At 51.5% G+C, this 25334-nt stretch overlaps 1 protein-coding gene across 1 annotated transcript in view; it reads left to right on the top strand.

Moving 5' to 3' along the window:
• Window positions 1-3911: 3911 nt before the first annotated feature.
• Window positions 3912-25334, top strand: part of CNGB1 (cyclic nucleotide gated channel beta 1) — a 71269-nt gene continuing 49846 nt past the window's right edge. Inside the window, exons 1-13 of the mRNA XM_012806814.1 lie at window positions 3912-4088; window positions 6562-6619; window positions 7155-7227; window positions 8251-8338; window positions 8434-8477; window positions 9478-9553; window positions 9822-9861; window positions 10179-10329; window positions 11479-11554; window positions 12958-12994; window positions 19186-19342; window positions 20518-20569; window positions 20606-20850. Of these exons, the coding sequence (XP_012662268.1) occupies window positions 3912-4088; window positions 6562-6619; window positions 7155-7227; window positions 8251-8338; window positions 8434-8477; window positions 9478-9553; window positions 9822-9861; window positions 10179-10329; window positions 11479-11554; window positions 12958-12994; window positions 19186-19342; window positions 20518-20569; window positions 20606-20850 (1274 nt within the window). The remainder of the gene's footprint in view (window positions 4089-6561; window positions 6620-7154; window positions 7228-8250; window positions 8339-8433; window positions 8478-9477; window positions 9554-9821; window positions 9862-10178; window positions 10330-11478; window positions 11555-12957; window positions 12995-19185; window positions 19343-20517; window positions 20570-20605; window positions 20851-25334) is intronic.

Raw genomic sequence — 25334 nt, 5'->3', positions numbered from 1 at the left:
CTAGTACTTTGGGAGGCTGAGGCAGATGGATTGCTTGAGCTCAGGAGTTTAAGACCAGCTGGAGCAAAAGCAAGACCCTATCTCTACTAAAAATAGAAAAACTAGCCAGGCTTTGTGGTGGGCGCTACTTGGGAGGCTGAGGCAAGAAGATCACCTGAGCCCAAGAGTTTGAGGTTGCTGTGAGCTATAATGATGCCACAGCACTCTACCCAGAGTAACAGAGTGAGACTCTGTCAAAACAAAAACAAAAAAACTCCTTTCTTGTGCCAGCGGCCTGATGTGAGCTAACCTGGTCCCCTCACCTCTCGCCACTCTCCCCTGCACCCACCAAGCTCAGAAGCTGTTGTCCCCTTCTGTTCCTTAAGGCCCTACTCCATCTTCTTTGTTGGAAGAAAAGCTCTGTGAGGACAGGGCCTATGTCTGTCTGGTTCGACATGCCAAGGCAGGCACGCTGCTGGGCGTGTAGGAAGAGCTCTAGAAATCCTGCAGATCACCGAATCAATCCCCCTGCTCTTTGCTGAACATCCCTCTATCACCCCTCACCTGGGTCCTGCCACTGGACAGAGCCCCTCTTCTCTGAGCCTCTGACCCTCACACCCCCTCCCCCCTAGATCTCCATCTCCCTCCTAGGATCCAACCTCAGTGCACAGGGAAGGTCAGATGCATCAGTCACCCACCAGCCCTACGGTCCATGGTAAAGGCTCAGCCCCCGCAGAGCCCAAGGCAAGAGCCTGCTGAGACCCTCCTAAGCGACAGGAGACTCTGGCACTGGGGCTGGATAGCTGGGGTATGCCTCCTGCCTCTGCTGAGAGTTGGCCAGCCCCTGCCACCTTGAGGAGGCTCCAGGAAACACATGGGCACTCCAAGCTGTTATTCTCCCACCAGCCACTCTGTGGTTTGTCCAAGGTGTGTATAAAACTGGGCCCTTGGCATCTGGGGAGATCTCCTGGCAACCCTTGGTAGTGCAAACCTGGGGCCCACATCCCTGCTGAGCACTGTGGAGTGCTGCTGGCTCCCTGGACATCATCTACCTCTTTTCTTCCCTGCCCCCATTCGGCACCTGCTAATCCTTTGCACACGGCCCAGCTTGTCCACTGCCAATTAATCCCCCCTGGTCTGAGAGGCCAGCTTCAAGTGGCAGCAAGAAGGCAATTGCTGGCTGGTGGTGGGCTTCTGAGCAGGTAACTCAGGATGAGGTGGAGACGCGGTGGGACCCTTGGTGGGATCCCCATGTTCTCCTTCTAGACAGGTCATTAGGCAAGAGGAAACTGACCCAGTGGGAAGCCTGCAGCTTACCGGGGAGCCAGACTTCAGCGTGCACCAGAATCTTCAGGGCAGCTTGTGAAGTAAGAATTCTGCTTCTTCCTGGAGGGTTTGGGGAACCTAAGAATCTGTATTTTCCTTTCTTTCTCTTCTTTTCTTTTTTTTTTTTAGTTTAATATTTACATTTTATTTATTTTTTATTATATTTTTTCTTATTAGATCATAATTGTGTACATTAATTCTATCATAGGATATAGTGTGTTGCTTCCATATACAGTTTGAAAAACTCTCATCCAACTGGCTAACATAGCCATCATGTCTTTCTCATAACTGTTGTGTTAAGACATTTATATTCGACCTTTAGACAAATTCACATGTACCCTAATAGGATAAACTTTTGGTTTGTTTTGAGACAGACTCTTGTTCTGTCACCTGGGCTTCAGTGCTGGGGCATCATCATAGCTCACTGTAAACTCAAACTCCTGGGCTCAAGTGATCCTCCTGCCTCAGCCTCCCAGTAGTTGGGACTACAGGTGCCGCCATCAAGTCCAGCTAAGTTTTCAAGTTTATAGATGGGGTCTCCCTCTTACTCAGGCTGGTCTCAAACTCCTGAGCTCAAGTGATGCTCCCCTGGGCTTCCCAGAGTGGAAGGATTACAGGCATGAGCCAGCGTGCCCGGCCTGGAATCCGTATTGTCACCAGCTGCCTAGAAGATTCTGAAAACACAAGTGATACAACATCATGGTGCCCTGAGCTGTCACTTCAGCACCTGAGCCTCCCCCATCAAAGTGGAGTCAGTAGGGACATGGCAGAAAGATGGGAGGGTCCTATAAAAGTCCCCATCCAGAAAGAAATGGCTGAGTCTGGGGGAAGAAAAAAAATTGAAGGTGAGAAAAGCTTCTCTAAGTTCAGAAGGTTTGAAAATGCAAGCCAGAATTGCTCCCTGCTGGGAAATGGCCTACAGGTATGGCCTACAGAAGAGGCAAACATCAGGACCACCCCGGGGGTAGGTGTGGGGCAGCTGGAATTGGGCAGCCCCTAGTGTAAACTAAGCTTGGCCACTAGCTGGTTGTGTTGCCTCGAGCACGTCTGTGGACCTTTCTGTGTTCTGGGATGACAACCCTTATTTGACTGGGGGTGGGGGCCTAGGGTGTAGTGACGAAAAGGAAGATGAGTTTGATTGTGGGTAGAGAACTCAGTTCTGGCTCTTGTGGCTGCCTGTGACCTGCTGGGGTCAGTAGACACTGTCGTCCCAACATGTGACTTTGGGCAGTCCTGAGTTGGGACATCACTGTGTCTATATCCTCCACCCCCAGAGAAAGGGAAGATCAGAGGGGGCATATCTGGCCCAAGTTCACTTTTTGAAGGCTGAACCAGGGCTCTGCACCCACCACAGCCTCTCCTGGGAGAAGCAGGGCTGCTGAGGCCAGAACAGGGACAGAGGTCAAGGCTATGAGTAGAAGGACCCAGAGCTCTGAAGAGCTGGGCACCAAGACAGGGCTCCTGGCTCCTGGGATCAGGGTCCCTGGCAGAGAGGGGCACATAGGCACTCTGCAGGTGCCTGGGCTGCCCATAGCTGGGGAGGGCTGGGGCATACGCATGCCAGGCACTGCCTTGGACGGGCCCATCCAGGGCTGAGAGTTTGCAAACATTGACCTGTGTGGTGCCCAACAGGCCAGGCCATCCTGTGGGGATTTAGTTGTAAGGGGCTCCCTATTCCCCAAAGATAAATGAACTGGAAACTGACCCCATATAAAGTGTAACCCACAGCACAGTAAACCATGAAAACAGGCTTACATGGCACTCTATCTTAAAAATTAAAAAATCACGAGCATAGGTTAATTTTCTCTTAACCAAAACAGATTTTCCACTCATACGTTACTCTTAGTGTATACAGGATATTTGGCAATGAGTGTTTTCACTTGATACCACATGATAGTCATAGCCACTGTTTTTTAAGTCCTTGACATGTGGCAGTCACTGTTCTGAATATGTTTCACTTATCAATTTGTTTCATCCTCGCACTTGCTCCATGAGGTGGGTACTACTAATACCCCCATTTTATAGACAGGCTACCTGAGGCACAGAGAGTTTAACTGACCTGCTTGTGACTTGACTCCAGAGCATGTACATCTTCTCATGCTGGTTCAAATAGATTTGCTTCTTTTTAAAAAATGGCTCCATAATATTCCCTCATTGAATGTATTGTAATTTACTTAGTACACGCCCTTCTTACAGATGAACAACCAATAACCAGTCTCCTCTTGATGGATATTTGGGTATTTTTCATTTTTGCTATGACACTGTTGCAACCAACTTCTTTATACACATGTACAAGGTTGGACAATTAAGTTCTTGAACTCATCCTAGAAAAAGTGCTACATACCTCATTGCTGGTACTTCCCTTGGCCATCTGGTGACCGTAGTGATATTCAGCAGTGAGAGATATAGCACTTTTTCTAGGATGAGTTTGAGAACTTAACTGTCCAACCTTGTATGTATGGCTTTGAGTAACTCTATGAGGTAAATATGAAGAGATGTAATTGTAGAAATATTTTTAAGGATGATGAGAGGAATGTACAACTCACAAAAGTGGCCTATAAATGGTGGCAGTGACCGTGAGCACTCTGCCTCTAATAGGCATCAGGATGTTGGGCTGGGTCCAGAGGGTGCTGCCCCAGCCCCCAAGCTCCCCCCAGAAGACCAAGATGAAGGAAGAGGAAGAGGCAGAGCCAGAGCTGGAGCCAGTGGTGGAGCCGAAGATAGAACCAGAGCCACAGCCTGAAACAGCCCCCAAGGAGCCTGAGCCAGAGGTCAAGTCCATGGTGAGACATGGAGATCGATGAGGGGCAGGCAGGCTAGCCTTACTGCTTAGGGACCTCTCAGCCTGGGCCACCTGCTCCCCAAGGGCCTTCTATAATTTGAGCCAGAAGGAAATGTGGCAGTCACCTGGTCCAGCACTTATACAAATGACACAGCTCAGGCCCAGAGAGTGGATTGCCCCAAGGCCAGCTTTTTATGTAAAAGGTTATGTAGTAAATATCTTAGGCTTTGTGGGTCATGTTTCTCTGTTAATTACTCGCCTCTGCCATTATAGTATGAAGACAGATATAGATAATGCATACACAAATAACCAATACAATTTATTTACAGAAATATGCAACAGGCTGTATTTGGCCACAGGCCATGTTTTGCCAAACTCTAGAGTCTAGAACTGAACTACTCAAAGGAGGCAGGCCATAAACTGTTTCCAGTCTAGGATGAGATCAGCAGCTTGCACCAGAATATAAATCTACTATGTAACTAAGCACACTTAAGCAACTGCCTAATTCAGTTGCTAATTGTTTTGTAGTAAGACTTTCTCAGTGAAGGAAATGAATATCTGATCTAGGCATTGATACACGTCCTGGTGCAAACTGCTTCATCATCATGGGCCAATAACAGTTTGCAGATGGGCACTGGTCCATGACCCACACTTTGAGGATCATTTCTCCAAAACTTCCCTTTGAGCACGTCAAAACTTGCCAGTTCTCATTCTATCCTTTCAGGAGCCTGATGACAACTAATTCAGTAGCTCCCTTTGACAGATTTGATTTAGCTTTGAACTGATGCCAGGTCCTGAGCTTAGTGCTGAAGGCATAAAGATGAATAAGGGGGTTTGCAGACAAATATCCAGCCAGTTCAGTTTGCCAAGAGATGCAGGTGATGAAGGAGTGTGGTGAGCACTGACCCTGCTCTACCCTCTGGGAGGGCCAGATGAGCTCAGAAGAGGGAAAGTTATCTTTGGAGATTGGAAGCTGGTGGGGGAGTACTTCCTAGACACGGAGGGTGAGCAGAGATGAAGGGTGATGGGGAGGTGGGGGCCTTTCTGACAGAGCAAAGGTCATTAGTAAGGTAGTGCAGGGTATGTTTAGGAAGCAGGTATAGGGTTTGTGTGTTGCATGTGTACACATGTGTATGCACATATGTGTATGGTGTTCCTTAGTGATGTGTCTGTGTGCATATGTGTGTATTTGCAAATTGGGCCTGCATGCCAACATGTGTGTACATTTGTGTGTGCAGGTATGTGTCGTGCACACATTTATGTTTATGTGACCATGCATTAGTATGTCTGTGATTCCACATGCATGTATGGCATGCTAGTGTGTAGAAGTGTATGTATATATGCGTGTCCTGAGTAGGTGAATGTATTCATGTGTTGGCAAGTGTGTGTACATGTTTGTGCATCTCTGCATGTATTGTGTGTATGCACATATTTATATGCCTCAGCATGTGTATATGTACACATCACATGGGTCTGTGCATGTATACGTGTGCATAGGTTTAGATGCAGAGGTCTGTGTGCATGTATATGTACATGTGTACATATGCAAATGTTTGCAACTTGCAAGTATGCAGACGTATGTATATGTGCTTACATTTATGTGACTGAGCATATGTATGTGCACGTGTGTACACACACATTCCTGCAACCATAGGTACTGTATATGCCATGTGTCTGAGTGTATGCACCTGTTGTCCAGGTGCTGGCAGGTATGCACATATGTGTGTCTGCAGGCATGCATGTGTATATGCACATGTTTGTATCTTCCTGCATACCTGTGCATGTGTGTTGGGGTATGCATGCATATGGATGTGTAAATGTATATGCACATACTTTGTGTCCGTATACATATGCACATATGTGTGTGCACGTGCACTTATTTTTGTCTGTGCACGCGTATATACATGTTTGCCCATCAGTGTATGTATGCACGTGTATGTGTGTATATGTTCGTGTTTGTGTCTCTGTGTATGTAGACATATGTGAGACTAAGTGTGCTCACATGGGTATTTATGTGGCTGCAGAGTCAGTGAGAGCCAGAGGCCAGAGGGTGAACTCCATTGGCTGCTAGAGAGGAGTGGAAAGTTTGGGCCAGAGAGAGAGGATCCTGGTTGGGGATGAGGGGAGGGGCTCCTCTCACCTCCCTCCTCTCCTCAGCTTGACTGGGCCCTTCACAGCTGTCTCTAACTGTTCCTCCTCTTCCTGGGTTACTAAAGTGGGGCAGTTTGCTGGGGGATGTGATAGGCCTGGGAGGAGAGGGCCCCAGTCCTGGATGAGGGACCCCTGAGGCTGGGAGGAAAGGAGCATCCCTGGTTGGAAGGATGGGTCCCCAGTATTTACTGGGAGGATTGGAGAATAGAGTCATTCAGTCCTTTCAGGGAATGGGGAATTCCTCATGGGTGAATCAGGGGCTGCCCCTGTCCAAAACAGGTGGTCTCACCTATGGCTTATATGTTCCTGTTTGAATCCTCTAGCCCCCTGAAGAGACACCCAAGGATGAGGAAGTGGCTGTGGCTGACCCAAACCCTCAGGGTGAGTGCTGGGAGCCCAGGCTGACAGGGCAGTGGGGCTACATTGTTTGCTCAGAGCCTCCCAGCAGCCCACGTGGCTGGCAGGCCCATTTCACAGATGAGGAAACTGAGGCTCAGAGAAGCTAAGAGTAGGCTCCCAAAGACTTCTTGGCTGAGCTGACCTGGAACCCTGGTCTTCTTCTTCTTCTTCTTCTTTTTTTTTGGAGACAGAGTCTCACTTTGTTGCCCTTGGTGGATTGCTGTGGCATCATAGTTCACCTTAAACTCTTGAGCTAAGTGATTCTCTTGTCTCAGCCTCCCAAGTAGCTGGGACTACAGGTTCCCACCACAACACCCAGCTATTTTTAGAGGCGAGGTCTTGCAGCTGTGAGCTCAGGCAATCCACCTGCCTCACCTTCCCAGAGTGCTAGGCTGAACCCTGGTCTTCAGACCCCTTGGGGTTCTCCCCCACTTTGCCTTTCACTTGAGCTCCCCAGCAGAACGCCACTGGGCCTCTCTGAAGCCCTGGATATAAATTATGAGGGACTCTTTTCCAGAGACCCAGGAGACTGTCCCTGTTCCACCCTCATCTGTACAGGCCGAGGTCACTGTGACTCCAGAAGTAGACAGGTACCGTACCACTCTCCCCTATCCTGAGGGTCAGCCCTCCCCTCCTCACCCTTCCCAGCTAGGGAGCCCCTGGGGCCTGGGGGTAGGGGATGGTACTGCACTCAAGTCTGTAGTCATTCTGGGCAAAGGCTTCAGGAAATTGCCACGACATCGGGAGGGGGTGGGGTGTCTTCTGGGCTGAATGGGCAATGCGACCAAGAGGCACTAGAGCAGTGGTTCTCAACCTTCCTAATGCCACGACCCTTTAATACAGTTCCTCATGTTGTGGTGACCCCCAACCATAAAATTATTTCCGTTGCCACTTCATAACTGTAATTTGCTACTGTTATGAATCGTAATGTAAATATCTGATATGCAGGATGTATTTTCATTGTCGCGACCCACAGATTGAGAACCACTGCATGGGAGGGTGATAGCCATAATAATGAACACCCTCTCTACAGGGACCAGAAGTTTCCCAGTGCTTGGATGAGATGCAGGTCCAATGTGCTGGAACTTCTGATTTTCCCGAAAAAAATCCGAAGAAAAGCAGAAATCTAAGCTGTTGCCTGCAGTCTCCCCATTGGCTCAGACATTTCAGACCCCATTGCTTGTCCTCCTGAGTCCGGCTGGGCTGGGTGGCCTCAGTCAGCAGGTCTGCAGCACTTGCATTTAGGCTGCTCAGCCTTAGTGGCAGGGTGCACCCCACAGAAGCCTTAGCTCTTCTAGAATGTGCCAAGTGCAGGCAGAGGCTCTGGAGCGAGCGGGGAGGCAGCATGAGAGCCCCAGCTGCTCCATCCTGAGCATGCCACAGGGGCAAGCTCTGAATAGCACTGGGCATGCCTGGCCTCCAGAAGCACAAGTGTCCCCCATTTTCCAGAGTAGAACGTGAGACTTGGGGAGGTGACATGTCTGATATTTTATGGTGAGGATACAGTGGTTTGAGATTCTAGCCAACCTCTTCAGGACACTGTGGACTGTCACTTGGACAAGGGAGGGGTAAGGGAGAGCTGTGGCTAGGCTGGTACTTCTATCCATCTGCAGTCCCAGAGGCTGGGTGATGACCTGGTTCAGGAAAGGCATGGAGAAGGTTGTCCCACAGCCTGTCTTCAGCAAGGAGGACCCAGCTCAGGTAATGCAGGGACTGGAGGCAGGGTCCAGGGAGGAAGGGCTGGTGGGGGGCTGCCCAGGGCTCCCTGCCCAAGTCTGTCTGTCTGTCCCTGGCAGGTCCTTGGGCACTGCGGCACTGAGGATGAAGGTAAGACCAAGAGGTGGGAGAGCTTTTTAGGAGCAAGGGCTGAGGGGCTTCTGGGGTGGGCCCTACCCTCAGGAAGAGTCCACGTGGGCCACAGTTTCTCATCTGACTGGCCCTGGGTTCAAGTGGGGCTCTTGGTGCCTGCTTTGGGCTGACCAGGGGTCTCTGGGTGGTCTCTTGCTACTGATCACCTTTCTTTATTTTCTTTGCACAGATGTACCCAATGAGGACAGTGGGTGAGTCCCTACCACTGTGTCACTGTCATCTGTAGTGTGTTTGGTGGGAGGATCAGTGCGCCCCGGGGTGAGGGTCTTGGGTTCAGGAGCAGGTCTATTGCCTACTCAGTGTGGGACCTTGAACATGCCTCTTCTCTCTTCCAGACCTTGGTTTTCCTATCCATGGAATGGGGACAGTGCACCTTGTGGTGCCCAGGGTTTATTGTGCTGATTACTAGAAGCTCTCTGGGTGGGACCACCCTCTGAGAAGGCATGGGTGAAAGCCTTAGAGAAGGGAACATATAGATGGGCCCATGTGGAGCCTGGAAGGAAGGCTTGAACCACCATGGGGACACGGGGTGCCCAGGTTGGCTTCACAGTTGACAACAGCGTCTGACTCCTCAGAACTCTCATCAGTGAGGGTGGCAAAGGGGGAGACCCATGTCCTGTTCCCACTGCCTTTTCCTCACAGGAGTGCAGACCCATGTGGCTAGATCCTCCAGTTTTCTAAGAGAAGCTAGAAACCCAGGCTTTTATGTAAAATTCTGAATTTTTAGATGTTGCCAACTAGTGGAGAAGTTTTCAGGACACTGAACCCCTGAAGGAAGCCTGACGCTTCCAGTTTGCAATTTCTGCTAGAAATCTCCATTCACTTCATTCCCATTCATTCATTCCCCACCTCATTCATTCATTAGACTGTTGACTTCTTGAGAGCAGGGGCTTTTGTCCTGGTCACAGTTAGACCCCTGGTCCCCGGCCTGGTCCTTCAGGCCACTCAGCTGGCCACTGGCCTCTCTGCAGGTCCGGGCCATGGCTGGTCAGGTGGCTAGAACAGAACCTGGAGAAGGTACTGCCTCAGCCCCCCAAAATTGCTGAGGTGAGTCAAGGAGAAGGAGGGCCAGGCTGCTGACCATGTGGGAGGGCTTCTAGGGCCCTAGGAGGGCCTCCCTTTGTCCCACCCCAGCCCCCCAGACCCACAGAGGAAGCCATCTCCTCCTTGGAGAGTCCTTGATGGGGAGGAATGACTGTGAGGGAGCAGGGAGGATGCAGAGGAGGGAAAGAGCCCCTGCCACCAGCCTCGGGCCAGGGCACAGCTGGCCAGGGTGTTCTCTGATCTGTGACCCAACTCCCTGTTTATCATTCAGGACGGAAGAGACGAGCCCACAGATGCTGCCTTGGGCCCAGGTACAGGAGGGGACCTGGGAGGGGCACAGGCTGAGCAGGGGAAATCTGGGACCCAAGGGAGCCTCTTAAGCTTCACTCTGGCTGGGGAGGGGTCCAGGGCTGGCTGGGAGCAGGGTGTTGTGGGGGGCACTGGATCCCTTTCCCAGTCCAGGCTGGGAAGCCAGACTTGTGCAATCTCAGTTTCGGTGACTGCTCTGATGGAAGGGCTAGTAGGGGTGGTCTTGGGGGCTCCTCTCTCAGTCATGTTAGTGTCTAGAATATGCCCCCGTGCCCTTGTGGGGTTGCATCTTTAGCTCCTTGCTCTCCCCACTGCTTAGCACCTCCAGAATCAGCCCCAGAAACGAAGCCCACACCTCAGGCCCTGGAGAGCCCCTCTCCGCCTACTCCTGGCCCCCAAGAGCCCCAGGAGGAGCCAGCTCCAGAGCCCCAGTCTGAGTCCTTCCTGCTGCCTCCCAGGGACCCTGCCAGGTAAGCCACCTTCAGTGCCACACCTCCCACAGGAAGCCCCAGCCCAACCTTTAACCTTCACAAAACTAGTCTTTAAAATTATGAATGTGACACATACACCTGGAAGAATATTCAACCGCATTTCCAAGCCCCTTCCCAGCTTCTTGGCCTTCCTCACATTTTCTATGTCTGTCCAAGCTTGCGAGTACATTTTTCATTTGAAACACACAAGAGCAAACTATAATTCTCTTCTGCACCTTGCTTTTTTTTACTTAAAAAATGTATCTTAGAGATGGTTTTCTACATGGAGGTCTATTTCCCTCCCTCCCTCCTTCCCTTCCTTCCTTCCTTCCTTCCTTCCTTCCTTCCTTCCTTCCTTCCTTTCTTTTCTCGAGTGAGAGAGATAGAGAGAGTCTCACTCTGTCATCTAGGCTAGAGTATAGTAGCATCACCATAGCTCACGTAGCCCCGGAGCCTCAAACTCCTGGGCTGAAGGGATCCTCTGTCTTTGGCTTCCTGAGTAGCTGAGACTGCAGACAATTGCTGACTTATTCAGTTTTAAAATTTGTATATAGATCCAGAGTCTCACTATGCTGCCCAGGCTGGTCTTGAACTCCTGGCCTCAGGCAATCCTCCAGCCTCAGCTCCCAGTGTTGGGATGACAGGTGTCAGCTGCTGGGCCTTTCAGTGATTGCTTAGTACCTCATTATATGGCTGTACCGGCTTTTGTTTAACCATCCAGTGGTCATTTAGGTTTGTTTTTACTCTCCAGCTCCAAAGAGTAGCCTACATATGCATCATATAAATAAATCTGTAGGACAAATCCATAGAAATGGAGGTAGTGGGCCAAAGAATATTTGCATTCCAAATTGGGCTAGGTGTTGCCAAGTGCTCCCACTTGCACAGCATGTGAAAGCCTGAAATGCCCTTCTGGGGTGAGGGGAGGATGGGGGGAGCCTGAGCTACCGGCTGGGGCCTGAGTAGTAGCCAGAAGCTCACCTAGGGAGGAGGAGGAGGGAGGAAATGGTCTTCAGTCCGGAGACCCAGGTTCTGGCTTCTCACAGGCTCTGCCTTCTGGTAGGCTTGTTATCTGCCTTGGGAGAGCTGACTCTGGCCTCAGTTTCCCCACAAGCCTTTTTGCCTGGACACAGCTTGCTCTCCTACCTGCAGGTTGGTTGCTTGGGTCCTACACAGACTGGAGATGGCCCTGCCACAGCCAGTACTCCATGGGAAAGTAGGAGAGCAGGTCAGTGTGGGGCTCGGGGAGTGGACCCTGCTGGTAATGGGAAGGGTGGGGTGCTTGGAGGTGCAGCAGGAAGGAAGGAGCCTGCACAGGGAGCCCAGCCCCCCGAGGCTGCCTGTGTGCATGGCTCATGGTCATCCCAGCCATACCCTGTGAGGCATGGTGGCCACAGAGCTGAGATGTGCTGGCCTAACCCACCTGCCAAGAGCTCACAGTTGGGGGGCAGGAGCTTCCATGGGGGAAGCAGAAAAGATGTGGGCCACAGAGGTGAAGCCTGTCAGGAGCATCACGAAGGCTTCTCAGTGGAGGAGGCTTCTGAGCATGTGCAAAGATATAGAAATAAGAGAGACCTGGAACATTCTGGGAAGCAGTGGGGCTCACAGGAAGCCAGCAAACCCTATGTGCATTCCTGAAAGCCATTCTGGGTGGGTAGGGAGTAGGGCCTCTGTTACCCTTCTCCCCTCCTTTCCCCAAGAACCTGGTCTTTGGTTCTTGAGGATAATTGGACATCTTCATAGAAGTTCCTGGAACAGGAGGTGGGAGGTCTAATCTCAGTTCTGGCTGTGTGACCTTGGCCTTGACCCTGTCAGAACCTCAGTTGTCTCACCTGAGCAAAGGACAACCACCCAGGGGTGTGAGAATGTAGGATAAGTTATGTAAACAATAGATGTCTATTGAGGCCGGAAGAGAGGAAGGCCTGGGCAGGTCCTGAGCCTCTGGGTCACTCAAGGCCCAAGCCTGGCTCTCCTGAGCAGGTGCCGCTGCGTTAGCTATTTCTGGGCACATCCACCTTGCCAGGCTTTCAAATCCTCCTTCCCTCAATTCCCTCACCAACTCTGGGCACAGCAGGGACCCCCTTCTTCATTTTATGGGGCAACAGAGACTCAGAGAGTTGGGCCAAGTCGTGTAACAGGAGTCGGACCCAGTATGATCCCGGTTCCTACAGCCTTAGGTTCCCTGTGTCCCACAGCCTCTGCAGACAGCAGAGGAAGCACAGCTTACGGTTTCCCAGAGGAGAAAGGGGGCCTTGTGGCAGAAACCCCAAGACCCCAAGAGAGGGGGCCGAGGGTGGGGTGGGGCAGGAGAAGGTGTGGAGCTAGAAGTTAGGAAACACCCTCCAAGGAGGAAGGTGGGGAGGAAGTCTCTCCCACAGAGAGAAGGGGTCCCAAGCAGGGGTGACACTGAGCAGCAGCCCTGGCGGGACAGGGGCTGGAGCCGAGGGGTGCCTCTGCGGCAGGAGAGATAAATGGGGAGGAGAGGGCTGAGGCTCTGGGATCTTCAGCCCCTGTCCTAGGAAGGGAAGGAAGAAAGTCCCTTTTGCTCCTGCTTGTGCTGGGGGGGGGGGGTGGAGGAGGGAGGCAGGCCAGGGGGCCACAGCAGTTTTTTCCCCCCTTGTCTCCATGCAGGAGCCAGACTGCCCTGAGACGTGTGAAGTGCAGACCAGTGAGTGGCATTAATGGGTCTCTGTCGGCATCCCTGGGAGGGTTGTTTGTTGTCCTTGCTCTGAGTGGGGTGTCCCTGGCTAGGCCTGAGGTCTCCTGGCTGGGAGCCTGCAGGACCGGCCCAGGGCCAGGTGCTGGCTGGAAGTCCTCCTGGGTCTGGCTTCTAGCTCTTTTCTATACAGAGAAAACAACACCCAGGCCAGGACAGTGGCAAGTGAGCAAGTGTGTTTGCACAAGCAGAGTCCTAGGGTGGGATCTCCCTTGAGGAGCCAGACCCCATAGACTCAGCTCCCTGGAGCTTGGTATCCCCCTCACCTGCGGTGGAGTGGGCAGATACGTGGTACCTTTCGTCCCAGCCCTGAGCCAGGTGTGGGGACAGAGGACTGAGGTCAGGAAGAGACTAGGGGCAGAATCTACTCTAACTTCACGTCATGGCCTCCAGAAAGGCAAGCGTTGGAAAGACATTCATTCATTCATTCCTAACTATGGACGACCTACTATGTGCCAGGCCTGTGATGGGTCTAGAAGTGAACAAAACAGTGTTCAGAGCCTGTGGCTGGTGGCATCCCCTGTTCCATCCTGGACACAAGCCTTGCGACTGTGGGCCACAGGGTGTCTCAGGGATGCCCCACTGTGTCTCCAAGGCTGTGCCCTACCCCAGCCCCCTAGGCTGATGGTGGTTTCATGAGCACAGAGGGTGGCCACTGTGGCCTGGAGCAGACAGCTGGCCAGCTGTGGCCTCAGGCCTGACGGAGAAGCCAAGGGATGCTTACTCTGGGCCTGAGAAAGCATCTGAGGGAGGGAAAGCACCTGGTGGCAACTATGAAGAATGTCCCACCCCTAAATCTTCAAGAGAGATTCAGAGAATTTGCTTGTCATGGCTTATAGTGATTATGACAACGTGAGAGGCATGCGCAGAGCAGGGCACACTCGCCCTCTCATGGAGCTCCTGGCTATCCTGGGGCAGACAGAGCAGGGACCCCCGAGCTGAAGGCAGGGAGCAGAGCTCAGAAAACTGAAGCCATTTGCCCAAGGTCACACAGCAATCTTGTGGAATGGTGACTAGAGTCCACCTGGCCTGCCAGTACCTGCTCAGTCAGGCAAAGGCTAAAAGAACCACAAAGTCTCCTGGGGCAGACACCTTCCAGAGGCCACTCACTGCTTTGAGGACACAGCGCCCAAGCCCCTCTGTTCCTCTGGAGGGAGGCTGGGTTCCCAGCCAGCTCTGGTCAGGGCCTTTTCACAGTTCCCAGAGGGCGTCATGGGTGGTGGACTCTGCACAGGGGCTGGAAGCCTGTGTGGATTCGTCTCCCAGGGCAGTCATAACAAATGGCCGCACACCATGTGCCTCAGAACAGCAGAGATAGATTCTCTTCCAATTCAAGAACTGGGAGTCCAGAATCAAGATGTTGGCAGGGTTGGTCCCTTCCCAGGGTCTAAGGGAGATGCTGTCCTGTGCTCCCTCCGGGCCTCTGGTGGCTGCTGGCAGCCCCTGGTGCTCCTCAGCTTTGGCCGTCCTCCAACCTCTGCTCCGTCTCCACATGGCCTTTTCCTTTATGAGCATGAAAGCTGCCTCTTCTTCCTTTTATAAGGACGTCAGTTACTGGATTTAGGGCCCACCCTAAATCCGGGATGATCTCACTTTGAGATCCTTAACTTAATCACATCTGCAAAGACCCTATTTGCAAATTAGGTCACATTCACAGGTAATGGGGTTAGGACTTGGGGTTATCTCTTTGGGGGACACTATTCAACCCACAACATGGGGAGACTCTGAGGGGCTGGGGGATGAGTGTCCCCAGGCCTCCCCCATTCATTCCCTCCACCTGTCCACCCAGCCACCCACCCTTGTCTTCTCCTTTGTTTCAGGGGTGATGGCAGCTGGAGGCCTCTGAAACAAGGGAGAAGGGGATCTGGGAGAGCGCGATGGACATATGGACGGATGGATGGAAGGAGAGAGGATGCCCTGATGAGAAGACCTTCCGGGTGGGGAGGTGGCCACTGACTCCCCCCGATTTGAATAGTGAACCCCCGCCCCTACACATACTCCCAGTCAGGACAGGGGCAGCCAGAGTCACTTACACCAGCCCCAGACCACTTTCCAGGTTACCTGGCAAGGGACCAGGACCCAGACCAGAACAAGGGAAAGGCCAGCCCTGGGAAGCCCCTGAGATTTAGGGTAGAAAACAGACTTCCCCAATGGAAGGCTGGAGGGAAGCTCCATAGCTGAGCATGGTGGCACCCATAGTCCCAGCTGCTCAGGAGGTAGAGGAGGGACAATTGCTTGAGCCCAGGAATTTGAGGCCAGCCTGGGTGACAGAGAAAGACCCCATCTCTAAAATATTTTTTGTTAATTAAAAAAAAAAAAAGCTTCATGGAGGACTCTGGTATTGATTGTCTCTTTGTGAGGACACCTACACAGCCCTCAGCATGGTGCCTGGCACAGTCAGTGCCCCTATGGGACACATTTTTCCCAGGAGAGGTTCTCCTTAGGCCTGGTCACATTCTCTCTTCCAAGGGCCAGGGACCCCCCCAGTGGACATCTATACACATTGTACTTAACATTAAAAAAGCATGTAAAAAAAAAAAGCATAAATCACACCTGCGATTGTTTGATATTATTGCTTAGGGTAAAGCTAATATTTATTAAATATTTAGGTTTTAAAAGCAGGTGGACAAAATAAACCATGGCCGAGGATATGGGGGTTGAAGGGAAGGAGAAATTGGCCAGGGCTTCTGAGCCCAGTTCCCTGGGTCACAGCTGGCCCACAGATGTCTTTGTTTCAGCCAAGAAGTAATTTTCAAAATTAGAATTAGTTGTAGACATTTAAATGTCAGGTGGCTTTATGTATACAACAAAAATCTGGCTTCTCTTGAAAATGAGGAAGACCAGGCTGTAATGGGCCAACACTGTCAGGCAGTCTGAGCAGCAGCTGGTACCTCAGGGTTGGTCGCACCTGCTCCTTCCAGAGGTGGGGAATATGCAACCTTAAGGCCACATGTGGCTTTCTGGATCCTTGAGTGTGGCCTTTTGACTGAACCTAAATTTTATAGAACAAATCCTTTTATTAAAAGGGGTGCAACAGAGACATTGAAGGCTTTCTTGTCTCTTTTGGTGCTTAAAAAAGAACAATCTTTTTTTTTTTTTCTTTGAGACAGAGCCTCAAGCTGTCCCCCTGGGTAGAGTGCCATGGCATTACAGCTCACAACAACCTCCAACTCCTGGGCTCAAGCGAGTCTCCTGCCTCCGCCTCCCAAGTAGCTGGGACCACAGGCGCCCGCCACAACGCCCGGCTATTTTTTGGTTGCAGCCGTCATTGTTGTTTTGACGGGTCCAGGCTGGGGATTCGAACCCGCCACCTTAGGTGTACGTGGCTGGCGCCTTAGCCGGTTGAGCTATAGGCGCCGAGCCAGAACAATCTTGAAATCAGAAGGCTGAAGGTTCCCTACCCCTGCTGGAACTGTTGGTAAGGGGAGGACAAATCCAGTAGATGGAATAAAGTGAGCAAATGTCTGGCGGTAAAGGAAGGAGGGGTGTGTTAAATAAAACTCGAGAAGTTGGAGGCTCACTTTAGGAGACCAGGCTGCAGGCAATGGGGAGTCATTGAAGGTGGTTGAGTAGGGGAGTGACTTCAGAAAGATTACTCTGGGCTGAGCCGGCATCCAAGGGAGGGAAAACAATCAAAGTGGGGTCACCTCTGAAGCACCTGGTGGCAACTATGAAGAATGTCCTACCCCTAAATCTTCAAGAGATTTAGAGAACTTGCTTGTTTGAGAAGCACCCACTTTCTTATTGATTCTGATCATGGGCGAAGGGCTGGTACCATACTTAGAGAAATATCCAGTGAATGACAAGCAAGGGGGGGGGGTTCAGAATGGAGCCAGGTGGAAGGAAATGTGGGCCTGGACCAGGGAGAGGCAGGAGGATGGAGTTTCATAACCCAGGCCTGCCGGAGAGGACGGAGACTTGGAGCCAGGGCTTGGACTTTGACAGTGACCCAGGGTCTGGGTGGGGCTTTGGCTTAGGATCCATGTAGTGGGCACTGTGTCCGCGGATCCTGAGAAAGGAGCTCCTTCCCCAGATGAGGCTGCTGACTTTCACTAGGTAGGGTCAGAACCCCATTTGGTGCCCTTGAGGGCAGAGAGGTCCCTGGCCGGGAGGTGCCAGAGCCAACCAGATGGAGCAGCAGCTTCCATGTGAGCTGGAGCACCCATAGCCCTCAGGCACCTGGGAGGGCTGGAGAAGCTGGGAGAGCTATGAGACCCCTATAGAGAGGGGCTGGGAGCTCCTGGTGGGCCAGCGGCTCCTCCATCAGTTTACTGGGCCCTGGCCTGGGAGCTGTGTGTCAGAGTGCCCCGTCCCCGCCCAAGCTCAACACCCTCTTCTCAGAGCTATGGAATCTTCAGTTATAAACTAGGGAAAGGATAGGGCATGCCTCAGAGGCCTGCTGCGGAGATGGACAGAGGAAATTCTTACAAAGTGCTTGCTTACTAAATAGGGCCTAAAGAAAAGGTTTATGAAAAGGAAAGCAAGTGTATAAGCAAGGACCACATCATCCCTTAAAGACAGCACCATCACGGTGTGGCCACCATGCCAGGGAGACACTGGTGGGGCATGTTTATGACTGGGCTAGCATACCAGGGAAACAGGAGTCAGGAGACCTGGCTCGGCCTTCGGCTTCCTGTGTGGCTTTGGGCAAGACCTTCAGCCTCTCTGAGACAGCTCTCTGTTCTATAAAATGGAAAGAGTAGTGTTCCAGCCCTTTGGGTTTGCTATGAAAACTAATGAGCCCTCAGGCAAGAAGATAGTCTGTCCCCTGGATGTCCCCTGCTATGCCCAGGCAGAAGCTGCGCTCCAAGGGGCAGTTCAGAGAGAAGATGCTACCCCATTGCCGGCCAGCAGCAAAGAGTGCCACGTGCCCCACCACCGGAGGCATGGTGGTCTCACTCGGGGGAGCTTTCCTGGTCTAATCACAGTGACATTTTCAGAGTCTTGAGAAGCCAGAGTGTACTGTGGAAAAGGCCTGTTCAGGATGCTTGTTGGGGTTTCCCTGGAGGGCAAGCAGTGTCACCTCTGTGAGACAGGGACAATACTTGTACCTAGAAGCCAGGAGCTCCACACCTGGCTCTTGGGAAACTTCCCATAAAAGAAGGTATTTATCTGTGTCTCAGTTTGCTCATCTGTAAAATGGGGGATAAAATACAAAACAGAAAATAAAATGAGGATCATAATTGTAACCTCAAAATGTTGACGTGAAGACTAATGGGGTCAATTCATGTACGTCACTTAGCACAGGGCCTGGCACATAGTACGAGGATGGTGACCCTGCTCAAAAATGTAGGTTATCATTACTGTTATTATTCTGATGTGACACCATAAACAGGAACTTCTAAGGTCACAGAGTAAGACTGGAGGCTGACTCCCAATTAAAGTCAGTGTTACTAATTCATGCTTGGCTTGAGAGCCACCAAGATCCCTGGAGCTTTTTGGGAACCCCTAGTTCCCAGGCTATCTCCCCCTTTCTCCCTGACACCCTCCTGGGGACAGGCTTGGGTTTCTGTTGGGACACCCTTATACTTCTTGTGAGCTTGTGGCAAGCTCACCTGCCCATGGTGTTTTAAGGACCAGGTACATGGAGAAATGCTGAAAATTATAGACTCCTCTCTGAAGATGGGGCTGTCCCCATGAGAAAGACAAATATCTTTGGAGAGTGGAGCATCTAAGCCCAGGAGTGGGAGAAGGACTCCCAGAAGCAAGTGCTGATCTTATGGGTATTCTGTCACCAAGCGGTGGCAATACAGAGAAGAGGTGACAAGCAGGCTTTCTCTGCATCCCTCAGGACAGTCCAGGCCACCTGCATGAGGATGTAGCAAAGTGGACACTGAGCCTGGGTCTTTTGACATCACCTGTGATTAGAAACATTGTTTCTGCTTCTTGCACAAACTGCTAAGCAGCCCCCAGTGAGGCAAACTTGATCAATAGTAATCAAAGCCGTCTCAAGAAGGAAAAGTGGGGGAAGTAATGGAAGGAGTTGGGGCAAATGAGCATGCGCTTCACCTCGTCACTTGAGCACTGATCTGGTTGCTAAAGGTCTCACTGAGTGGGTGCCATCTCCTCGTGGCTCGAGACAGCCGAGGCTGAGCCCATTCTCCCCAACATCCCACACATGGCTCCTCCTGTGTCCCCTGCAGTCAGCATCCTCCCTGGAGGGCAAGTGGAGCCTGACCTCATCCTAGAGGAGGTTGACCCTGACTGGGAGGAAACCCACCAGAGTGACAACATCCCGGTGGAAACAGCGGTGATTCTTGTTTATGAAGAAGAGAATGAAGCTGTGGAGGAGATGCCCAGGTAGGGAATCAGAGAAGGTCCTGAAAAAAATTAGTCATTGTTGGCAAAGGTAACTGGTATGTGGTACAGAATCCCAAAGTTATAAAAAAACAGGAAGCAGGAAACAAGCCTGCCTCCTCCTCCCTCTGGGCCCTATCCCCATCCCCATGGGCACAATGACCACCTTGTCCTTATGAACTTTCTAGAGACAGTCTGGGCATATGCAAGCCTGCATTTCTTCTTTCTTCTTCTTCTTCTTCTTCTTCTTCTTCTTCTTCTTCTTCTTCTTCTTCTTCTTCCTCTTCCTCTTCCTCTTCCTCTTCTTCTCCTACTCCCACTCCCCCTCCCTCCTCCTCCTCCTCTTCTTCCTCCTCTTCTTCCTCTTCCTCCTCTTCTTCCTCTTCCTCTTCTTCCTCTTCTTCCTCCTCTTCCTCTTCTTCCTCCTCTTCCTCCTCTTCCACCTGTTCATCATGCCTTGTGGTATTCATTCAACAACATAGCTTGAAGTCTTTCCACATTGGGTACATGGAAATCATCCTCATTCTTTATGGCTGCATAGTATTCCGTTGCATGGATATACCACAATTCATTTGACCTGTCCACCATTGATGGATATTTATGTTGATGGATATTTATGTTGATTTTGGTTTTTCCAAAGCCAAAATTTTATTATTGTGAACAGTTCTGCAACAAGCACTCTTGTGTGCATGTCCTTGCACATGTGTGAGCACAGCTACAGGTTTCCAGAGTGGGGACAGCTGGATCACTGGGCCTGGAGTGTGCGATTGTGCATAGTGATTGCCATTCACATCTACAGGGATGTTATGATCTTTGTTCCCTATAGTGAGGCTTGGTGATAGTGGGAGCTCAAGATGGGAGTCTTGGGTCTTGGGTTCAAATCCATAACCCACATTGCTAAGATGAGCAAACTGAGGCCTAGAGACGGTAAGAGACTATTTTAGGGTCTCCACCAGGAGAGTAGGGGGCTGGGACAGGTCTCTCATGAAGTGAAGAGGGCTTGCTGCTAGACAAAGCTCAGGGGTGCTCAAATGGGGGTATCCAGGTTGGAGAGCCTTGGTTGGAGAGTCCAGGCCCAGTCCTGGGAGTCATGGGCTATCCTACAGAAAACAGAGAAGGAAGGAGATTCTGGGGGAAGCTCCAGGTGGGCTCACCTCCTGCCTCTAACCCTAACTCAGGGAGCTGCCCCGGATTGAAGAGGAGGAAGAGGATGTAGAAAAGGAGGAAGATGTTGGCGAGAAGGAGGAAGAGGGTGTAGAGAAGGAGGAAGAAGTTGGAGAGAAGGAGGAAGAAGTTGGAGAGAAGGAGGAAGAGGATGTAGAGAAGGAGGAAGAAGTTGGAGAGAAGGAGGAAGATGATGGAGAGAAGGAGGAAGAAGTTGGAGGGAACAAGGAAGAAGTTGGAGAGAAGGAGGAAGAGGATGGAGAAAAGGAAGAAGAGGATGAAGAGAAGGAGGAAGATGATGGAGAGAAGGAAGAAGAGGATGAGGAAGAGGAAGAGGAGGAGCCTAAGTAAGTCACCTGTCCCCATGGCTAAGGACCACCCCAGGGAGGCAGGGTTCTATTGAGGGACTGCAGGGCTCCTAGGGGGAGCTCCTTCCCTTTGTTCTGTGCAGTAGGCTTTGACCAGAGAGGTTAGGAGAAGCTGTGGGTCCCTGCTGTGCTCAGAATCATTCGGGAGTCATACTACCCACCACCGAACCCCTCCCACCGTGCACACACAAATACACACTCACACACATGCACACACACAAATGCAACCTCCGTGAGGGCTGGGACTTTTGCCTGTTGTTTTCACTGCCATGTCTCCAGAGCCACAAACAATGTCTGGTGCATAGTAGGTGCCAAATACATGTTAGTTGAATGCACAAAAAGATACATGCATTTGTGGTGGGCTCACAGCTCCCCCCATCGTTAACAAAGCCGAGGCTGTCTCCCCTTGGTACCCCCAGTGACATGAAGATTGCCTCTGACGCCTTCCAAGGCTGCCCTGGATCCTGCTCTGTTGTCCACTAATGGTCGATTCTCCACCCACATCCATAAAGATTTCAACATTACGGCATGCAGAAGAGTTCAGTTAGAATAAAGGTTAAAAAATGGAGATCAGAAACCACTAAGAGGAAGAAAGGTGATAGCTATGTGGGGTGGACAGAAGGATGAATGACATGTGGGTGCACCTGGGGGTGGAGAGCAGGCAGCTGGACCCCTCAGCCTGGAGTCAGGAGAGGGCTGGAGATAGGGTGTTGGGATTCTGGTCACATAGGCATACTGAAAGCTGTGGGGCTGGAGAGGATGCCAGGGAGGAAACATGGATAGAGGAGAGGCCTGAGGGTCAGATTAGAAATAGAGCAATGAGGAGGAACCAGAAAGGAGGAGGCCCCACCAGTGAGGGGGAAGGAGAAGAATGTGGGGCCTACAGGTCAAGTTAGAAAGTGTTTTGAGGAGGAAGGGCTGTGTCAAAACCAGGCTATCGGCTCGGCACCTGTGGCTCAAGTGGCTAAGGCGCCAGCCACATACACCTAAGGTGGCGGGTTCGAATCCAGCCCGGGCCCACCAAACAACAATGATGGTTGCAACCAAAAAATAGCCAGGCGTTGTGGCGGGCACCTGTGGTCCCAGCTACTTGGGAGGCTGAGGCAGGAGACTCACTTGAGCCCAGGAGTTGGAGGTTGCTGTGAGCTGTGATGCCACAGTAGTCTACCCAGGGGCATCTGTCTCAAAAAACAAACAAACAAAAAAAAAAAACCCAGGCTGTCAAGGAGCAGTAGGGAGCCACTGAAGGTTTGTGATCAGGAGAGAGCACCACCTGGCAGCTGTGCTGGGGAGAGACTGAGGCGGGGGGAAGAGTGAGGCAGCTGTTATCATGGGTGAGGCATAAGTAAGTTGCTCTGTCCTTTGCTCCAGCCTCCTAGCATTAATCCCTATCCCTGCCACTCTGCCCACCATGCTACCTCCACGCCCACATCTTCCTCCCTGACCTGTCCCTCTGCTCATGGCCTGAGACAAGATAGCACCAGGGGCGTTAGGAGCACCGGCTTTGGCATCAAAAATGCTGCTTTGCTCCTAATCACAGAGTGACCTTGGCAAGTGGTGGACCTGCTGAAGTTTCTGCTTCCACTTGTCAAGTGGGGATAAAAATAGCCTCTTGCAGAGGGGTCATAAGGCCAGCAGTGATGATGCAGGGCCTGCCCCGGAGTGCGTGCCCCATCAACACTCATTGATGTTCTTGGCCCCATTGAGGGTCTCTTTTAGTCCCAATTAGAAAATAGATAAACCATGAGATAATGCAGGATTTCAGGGCTTGGAAGCCTGCCCAGTGTCTTCTGCTTCTAGTCAACCCTTGCTCGGTTCACATATAATCTTTCCATCCTTGACCAGAGGCCACACAGACTCCACTTGCTTACCTCCAATGATGGGGAGCTCACAGCTTCTCAAAGGCTGTCTACTTCATCCATATAGACCTCTGACTTGTGAAATCATTTCTTACATCAAAACTAAGCTTGCTTCTCTATGCCTTCTATCATGCAGTCCTAATTCTGCCTTCTGGACACGCCCCGCCCCCCGAGCCCCCGGAAGGTGAAGGCCTTGGATGCTCCCTACTTGTATCAGCACAGTTGTTCACGCACGGCTTTCTGCCTGCTTCTATGTGGAGTAGCTCTGGGTCTCTCCTCCACTAAACTTGTACGCACAACACACAGGCCTGAAAACCCCTGTCTTTGCTACTGCTCTTGAGCTGAAACATCCCTTGAAGGGCAGAGATCAACTGTGCTCACATGTATGTACGTTTGCTAACCATACAAATGTTCTCAGGATGCAGTACACATGGGCACACACAAGTGTATCTGCATTATACGCATATGTGCCAGCACACGGATACAGCCGCCCCCTCCCGGGTCATGCATGCACTTACATGTACAGGCATGCACACACCTCCATGCACGTTCTGCACATATGAGCAAGCCTGTGCGGCACACTCACACTCATGTGCACACACGTGTGCACACAGGTATACATGCATGCACTTGCACATATCCACACGACAGTCTTGCAGACAAGCTCACACACACCAGTGCTGCCCACAGATGCTCTGGGCACACACACATTCATGCAAATGTCCACCCAGAGTGTTAACCTCAGGGAACATTTGGGCCCCAGGCCCAGGGAGGGACAGTGGCACAATGGTGACAGAGTGAATGATCTGAGGGCCAGGACCAGAGAGTATGAAGCCTGAGGCAAGTGGAGCTGGGCTGTCACTGGCTGGGGAAGAATGCTCTTGGCCAGCTTTGCAGAGCACAGGTTACTGATGACGCCAGGGCCCTGGTAATAGGCAGATGGTCGCCTAGCGACCTGGTCTCTGCAGGCAACAGCTCAGCTTTTCCTAGCAACTGTGGCCTTTTGGTCCCACCTGGCCTCCCCGGGGGTGCTTCTGCAGTTCCTTGCACATACCCCCAATCTGATTAGGAGCAGAAGGGATTGGTGGTTCATCTGCCACTTGAGCCACACTGGCTTGGAAGCTGGTCTCATGGCTGGGCTGGGGCTTTCCAAATTCTCCACTTGCATACACCAACCCCAGGCTTTGGGATAAGTGTCACAGCCCCCAGCTGAACTCCTGCACCATGGCTATCCTTGCTGGCAAAGACAGAGAGACCCAAGTAGGTGACTGTTTTTCCCTAAGGGCTCCTCTTCTTCCTTCTTTTGGGGTTGGGATTTCAAGTGGAGAGTCTGGTGAAGGTGACAATGGGGACCTTAATGAGTGGGGCACAGCCTTCTGGGTGGCTTGGTGGGGGGGGAGAAATGACTGGTAAATCCCTGAGAGCTGGCTGCCACCGCTGCTCTCTTGGAAATCCTGAGTGGCCTGCAGGAAGCCCAGCACAGCCAATCTCTGTTCCTCTGCTTGGAAATCCCTGGGACTTAGGGACATTCTGGGAGTTGATGGCCTGCTGTTTCTGGGGTGGGCAAGAGGGAGCCGCGGCAGGCACTGGGCACACTGGTGAGCTGGGACAATGTGACTTTAGTACGTGAGCCCCCAAACAGCCCCTGGTGATGTTAGGGCTCCTAATACCTGGAGATGTTTGTGCAAATTGTTCCCCAATCCATGTGGATGATTTCATAGCCCTGCAGACTACTGCCTCCTCTGGGATTAATAATAACAATGACAAGAACAATAATAAAAGCTATTGATTAGTACTTTTCCCTGTGCCAGACGCCATGCTAAAGCAGGCCAAATGGCAGATTCTGTTATTAATCCCGTCTCACAGATGAGAGAACTGAGGTTCGGTGATGGACCCCTGCACGTCCAGGGGTGCCCTGCCAATAAGTGCAGAGCTGGGAATCCATCCCAAGTCACGCTGGCTCCAAAGTGGACATTTAGTACTAAAGACAAGGACAGCTGCTTACCTACATGTAGAGCTGAAGAATCCAGAAGAATCCCAAGAACACTTGACAGTCATTTTTGACTTTTCTGTGAGATTCTCACTGGCTCTTCTGACCTCAGTCAAACAAATCAGGCTGCCCAGGCCCAGAAACTCCCACCCACTTAACAGATGAGCAAACAGAGGCAGCCCGGGGGCTTCTAGGTGACTTACCCAAGACCACACAGTGATTTCCCGGCCTGATACCAGAGTGAGCAAGACCCCAGGAAGCTTCTGGCTGGAACTGTGGCCAGTTCATTGCTTGAGCCTTTGTGCTGTAGGCAGAGAGCTGAGAAGCTGAGAGGCACAGTCTCTGTCTGTTTGGGGGAAAGACTCGAGTCAGCCCCCTTGCAGCAGAGGACCCATCTTAGCCAATCTGTGCAAGTCTGACTTCTTCATGTGGCAGGCACAGTGCTCAAACTACCTCTAGGGGCCTGCATGAATGTTTAATTTCTTTCTTTCTTTTTTTTTTTTTTTTACTGTTTTTGGCCGGGGCTGGGTTTGAACCCACCACTCCGGCATATGGGGCTGGCGCCCTACTCCTTTGAGCCACAGGTGCCCCTGGATATTTTTTTTTTACAGACA

This window comes from Otolemur garnettii, unplaced genomic scaffold (genome assembly GCF_000181295.1).
Source record: "Otolemur garnettii isolate 467f Iridium unplaced genomic scaffold, OtoGar3 scaffold00058, whole genome shotgun sequence".
Lineage (NCBI taxonomy): Eukaryota > Metazoa > Chordata > Mammalia > Primates > Galagidae > Otolemur > Otolemur garnettii.
This window is presented reverse-complemented; position numbering and strand designations above follow the sequence as displayed.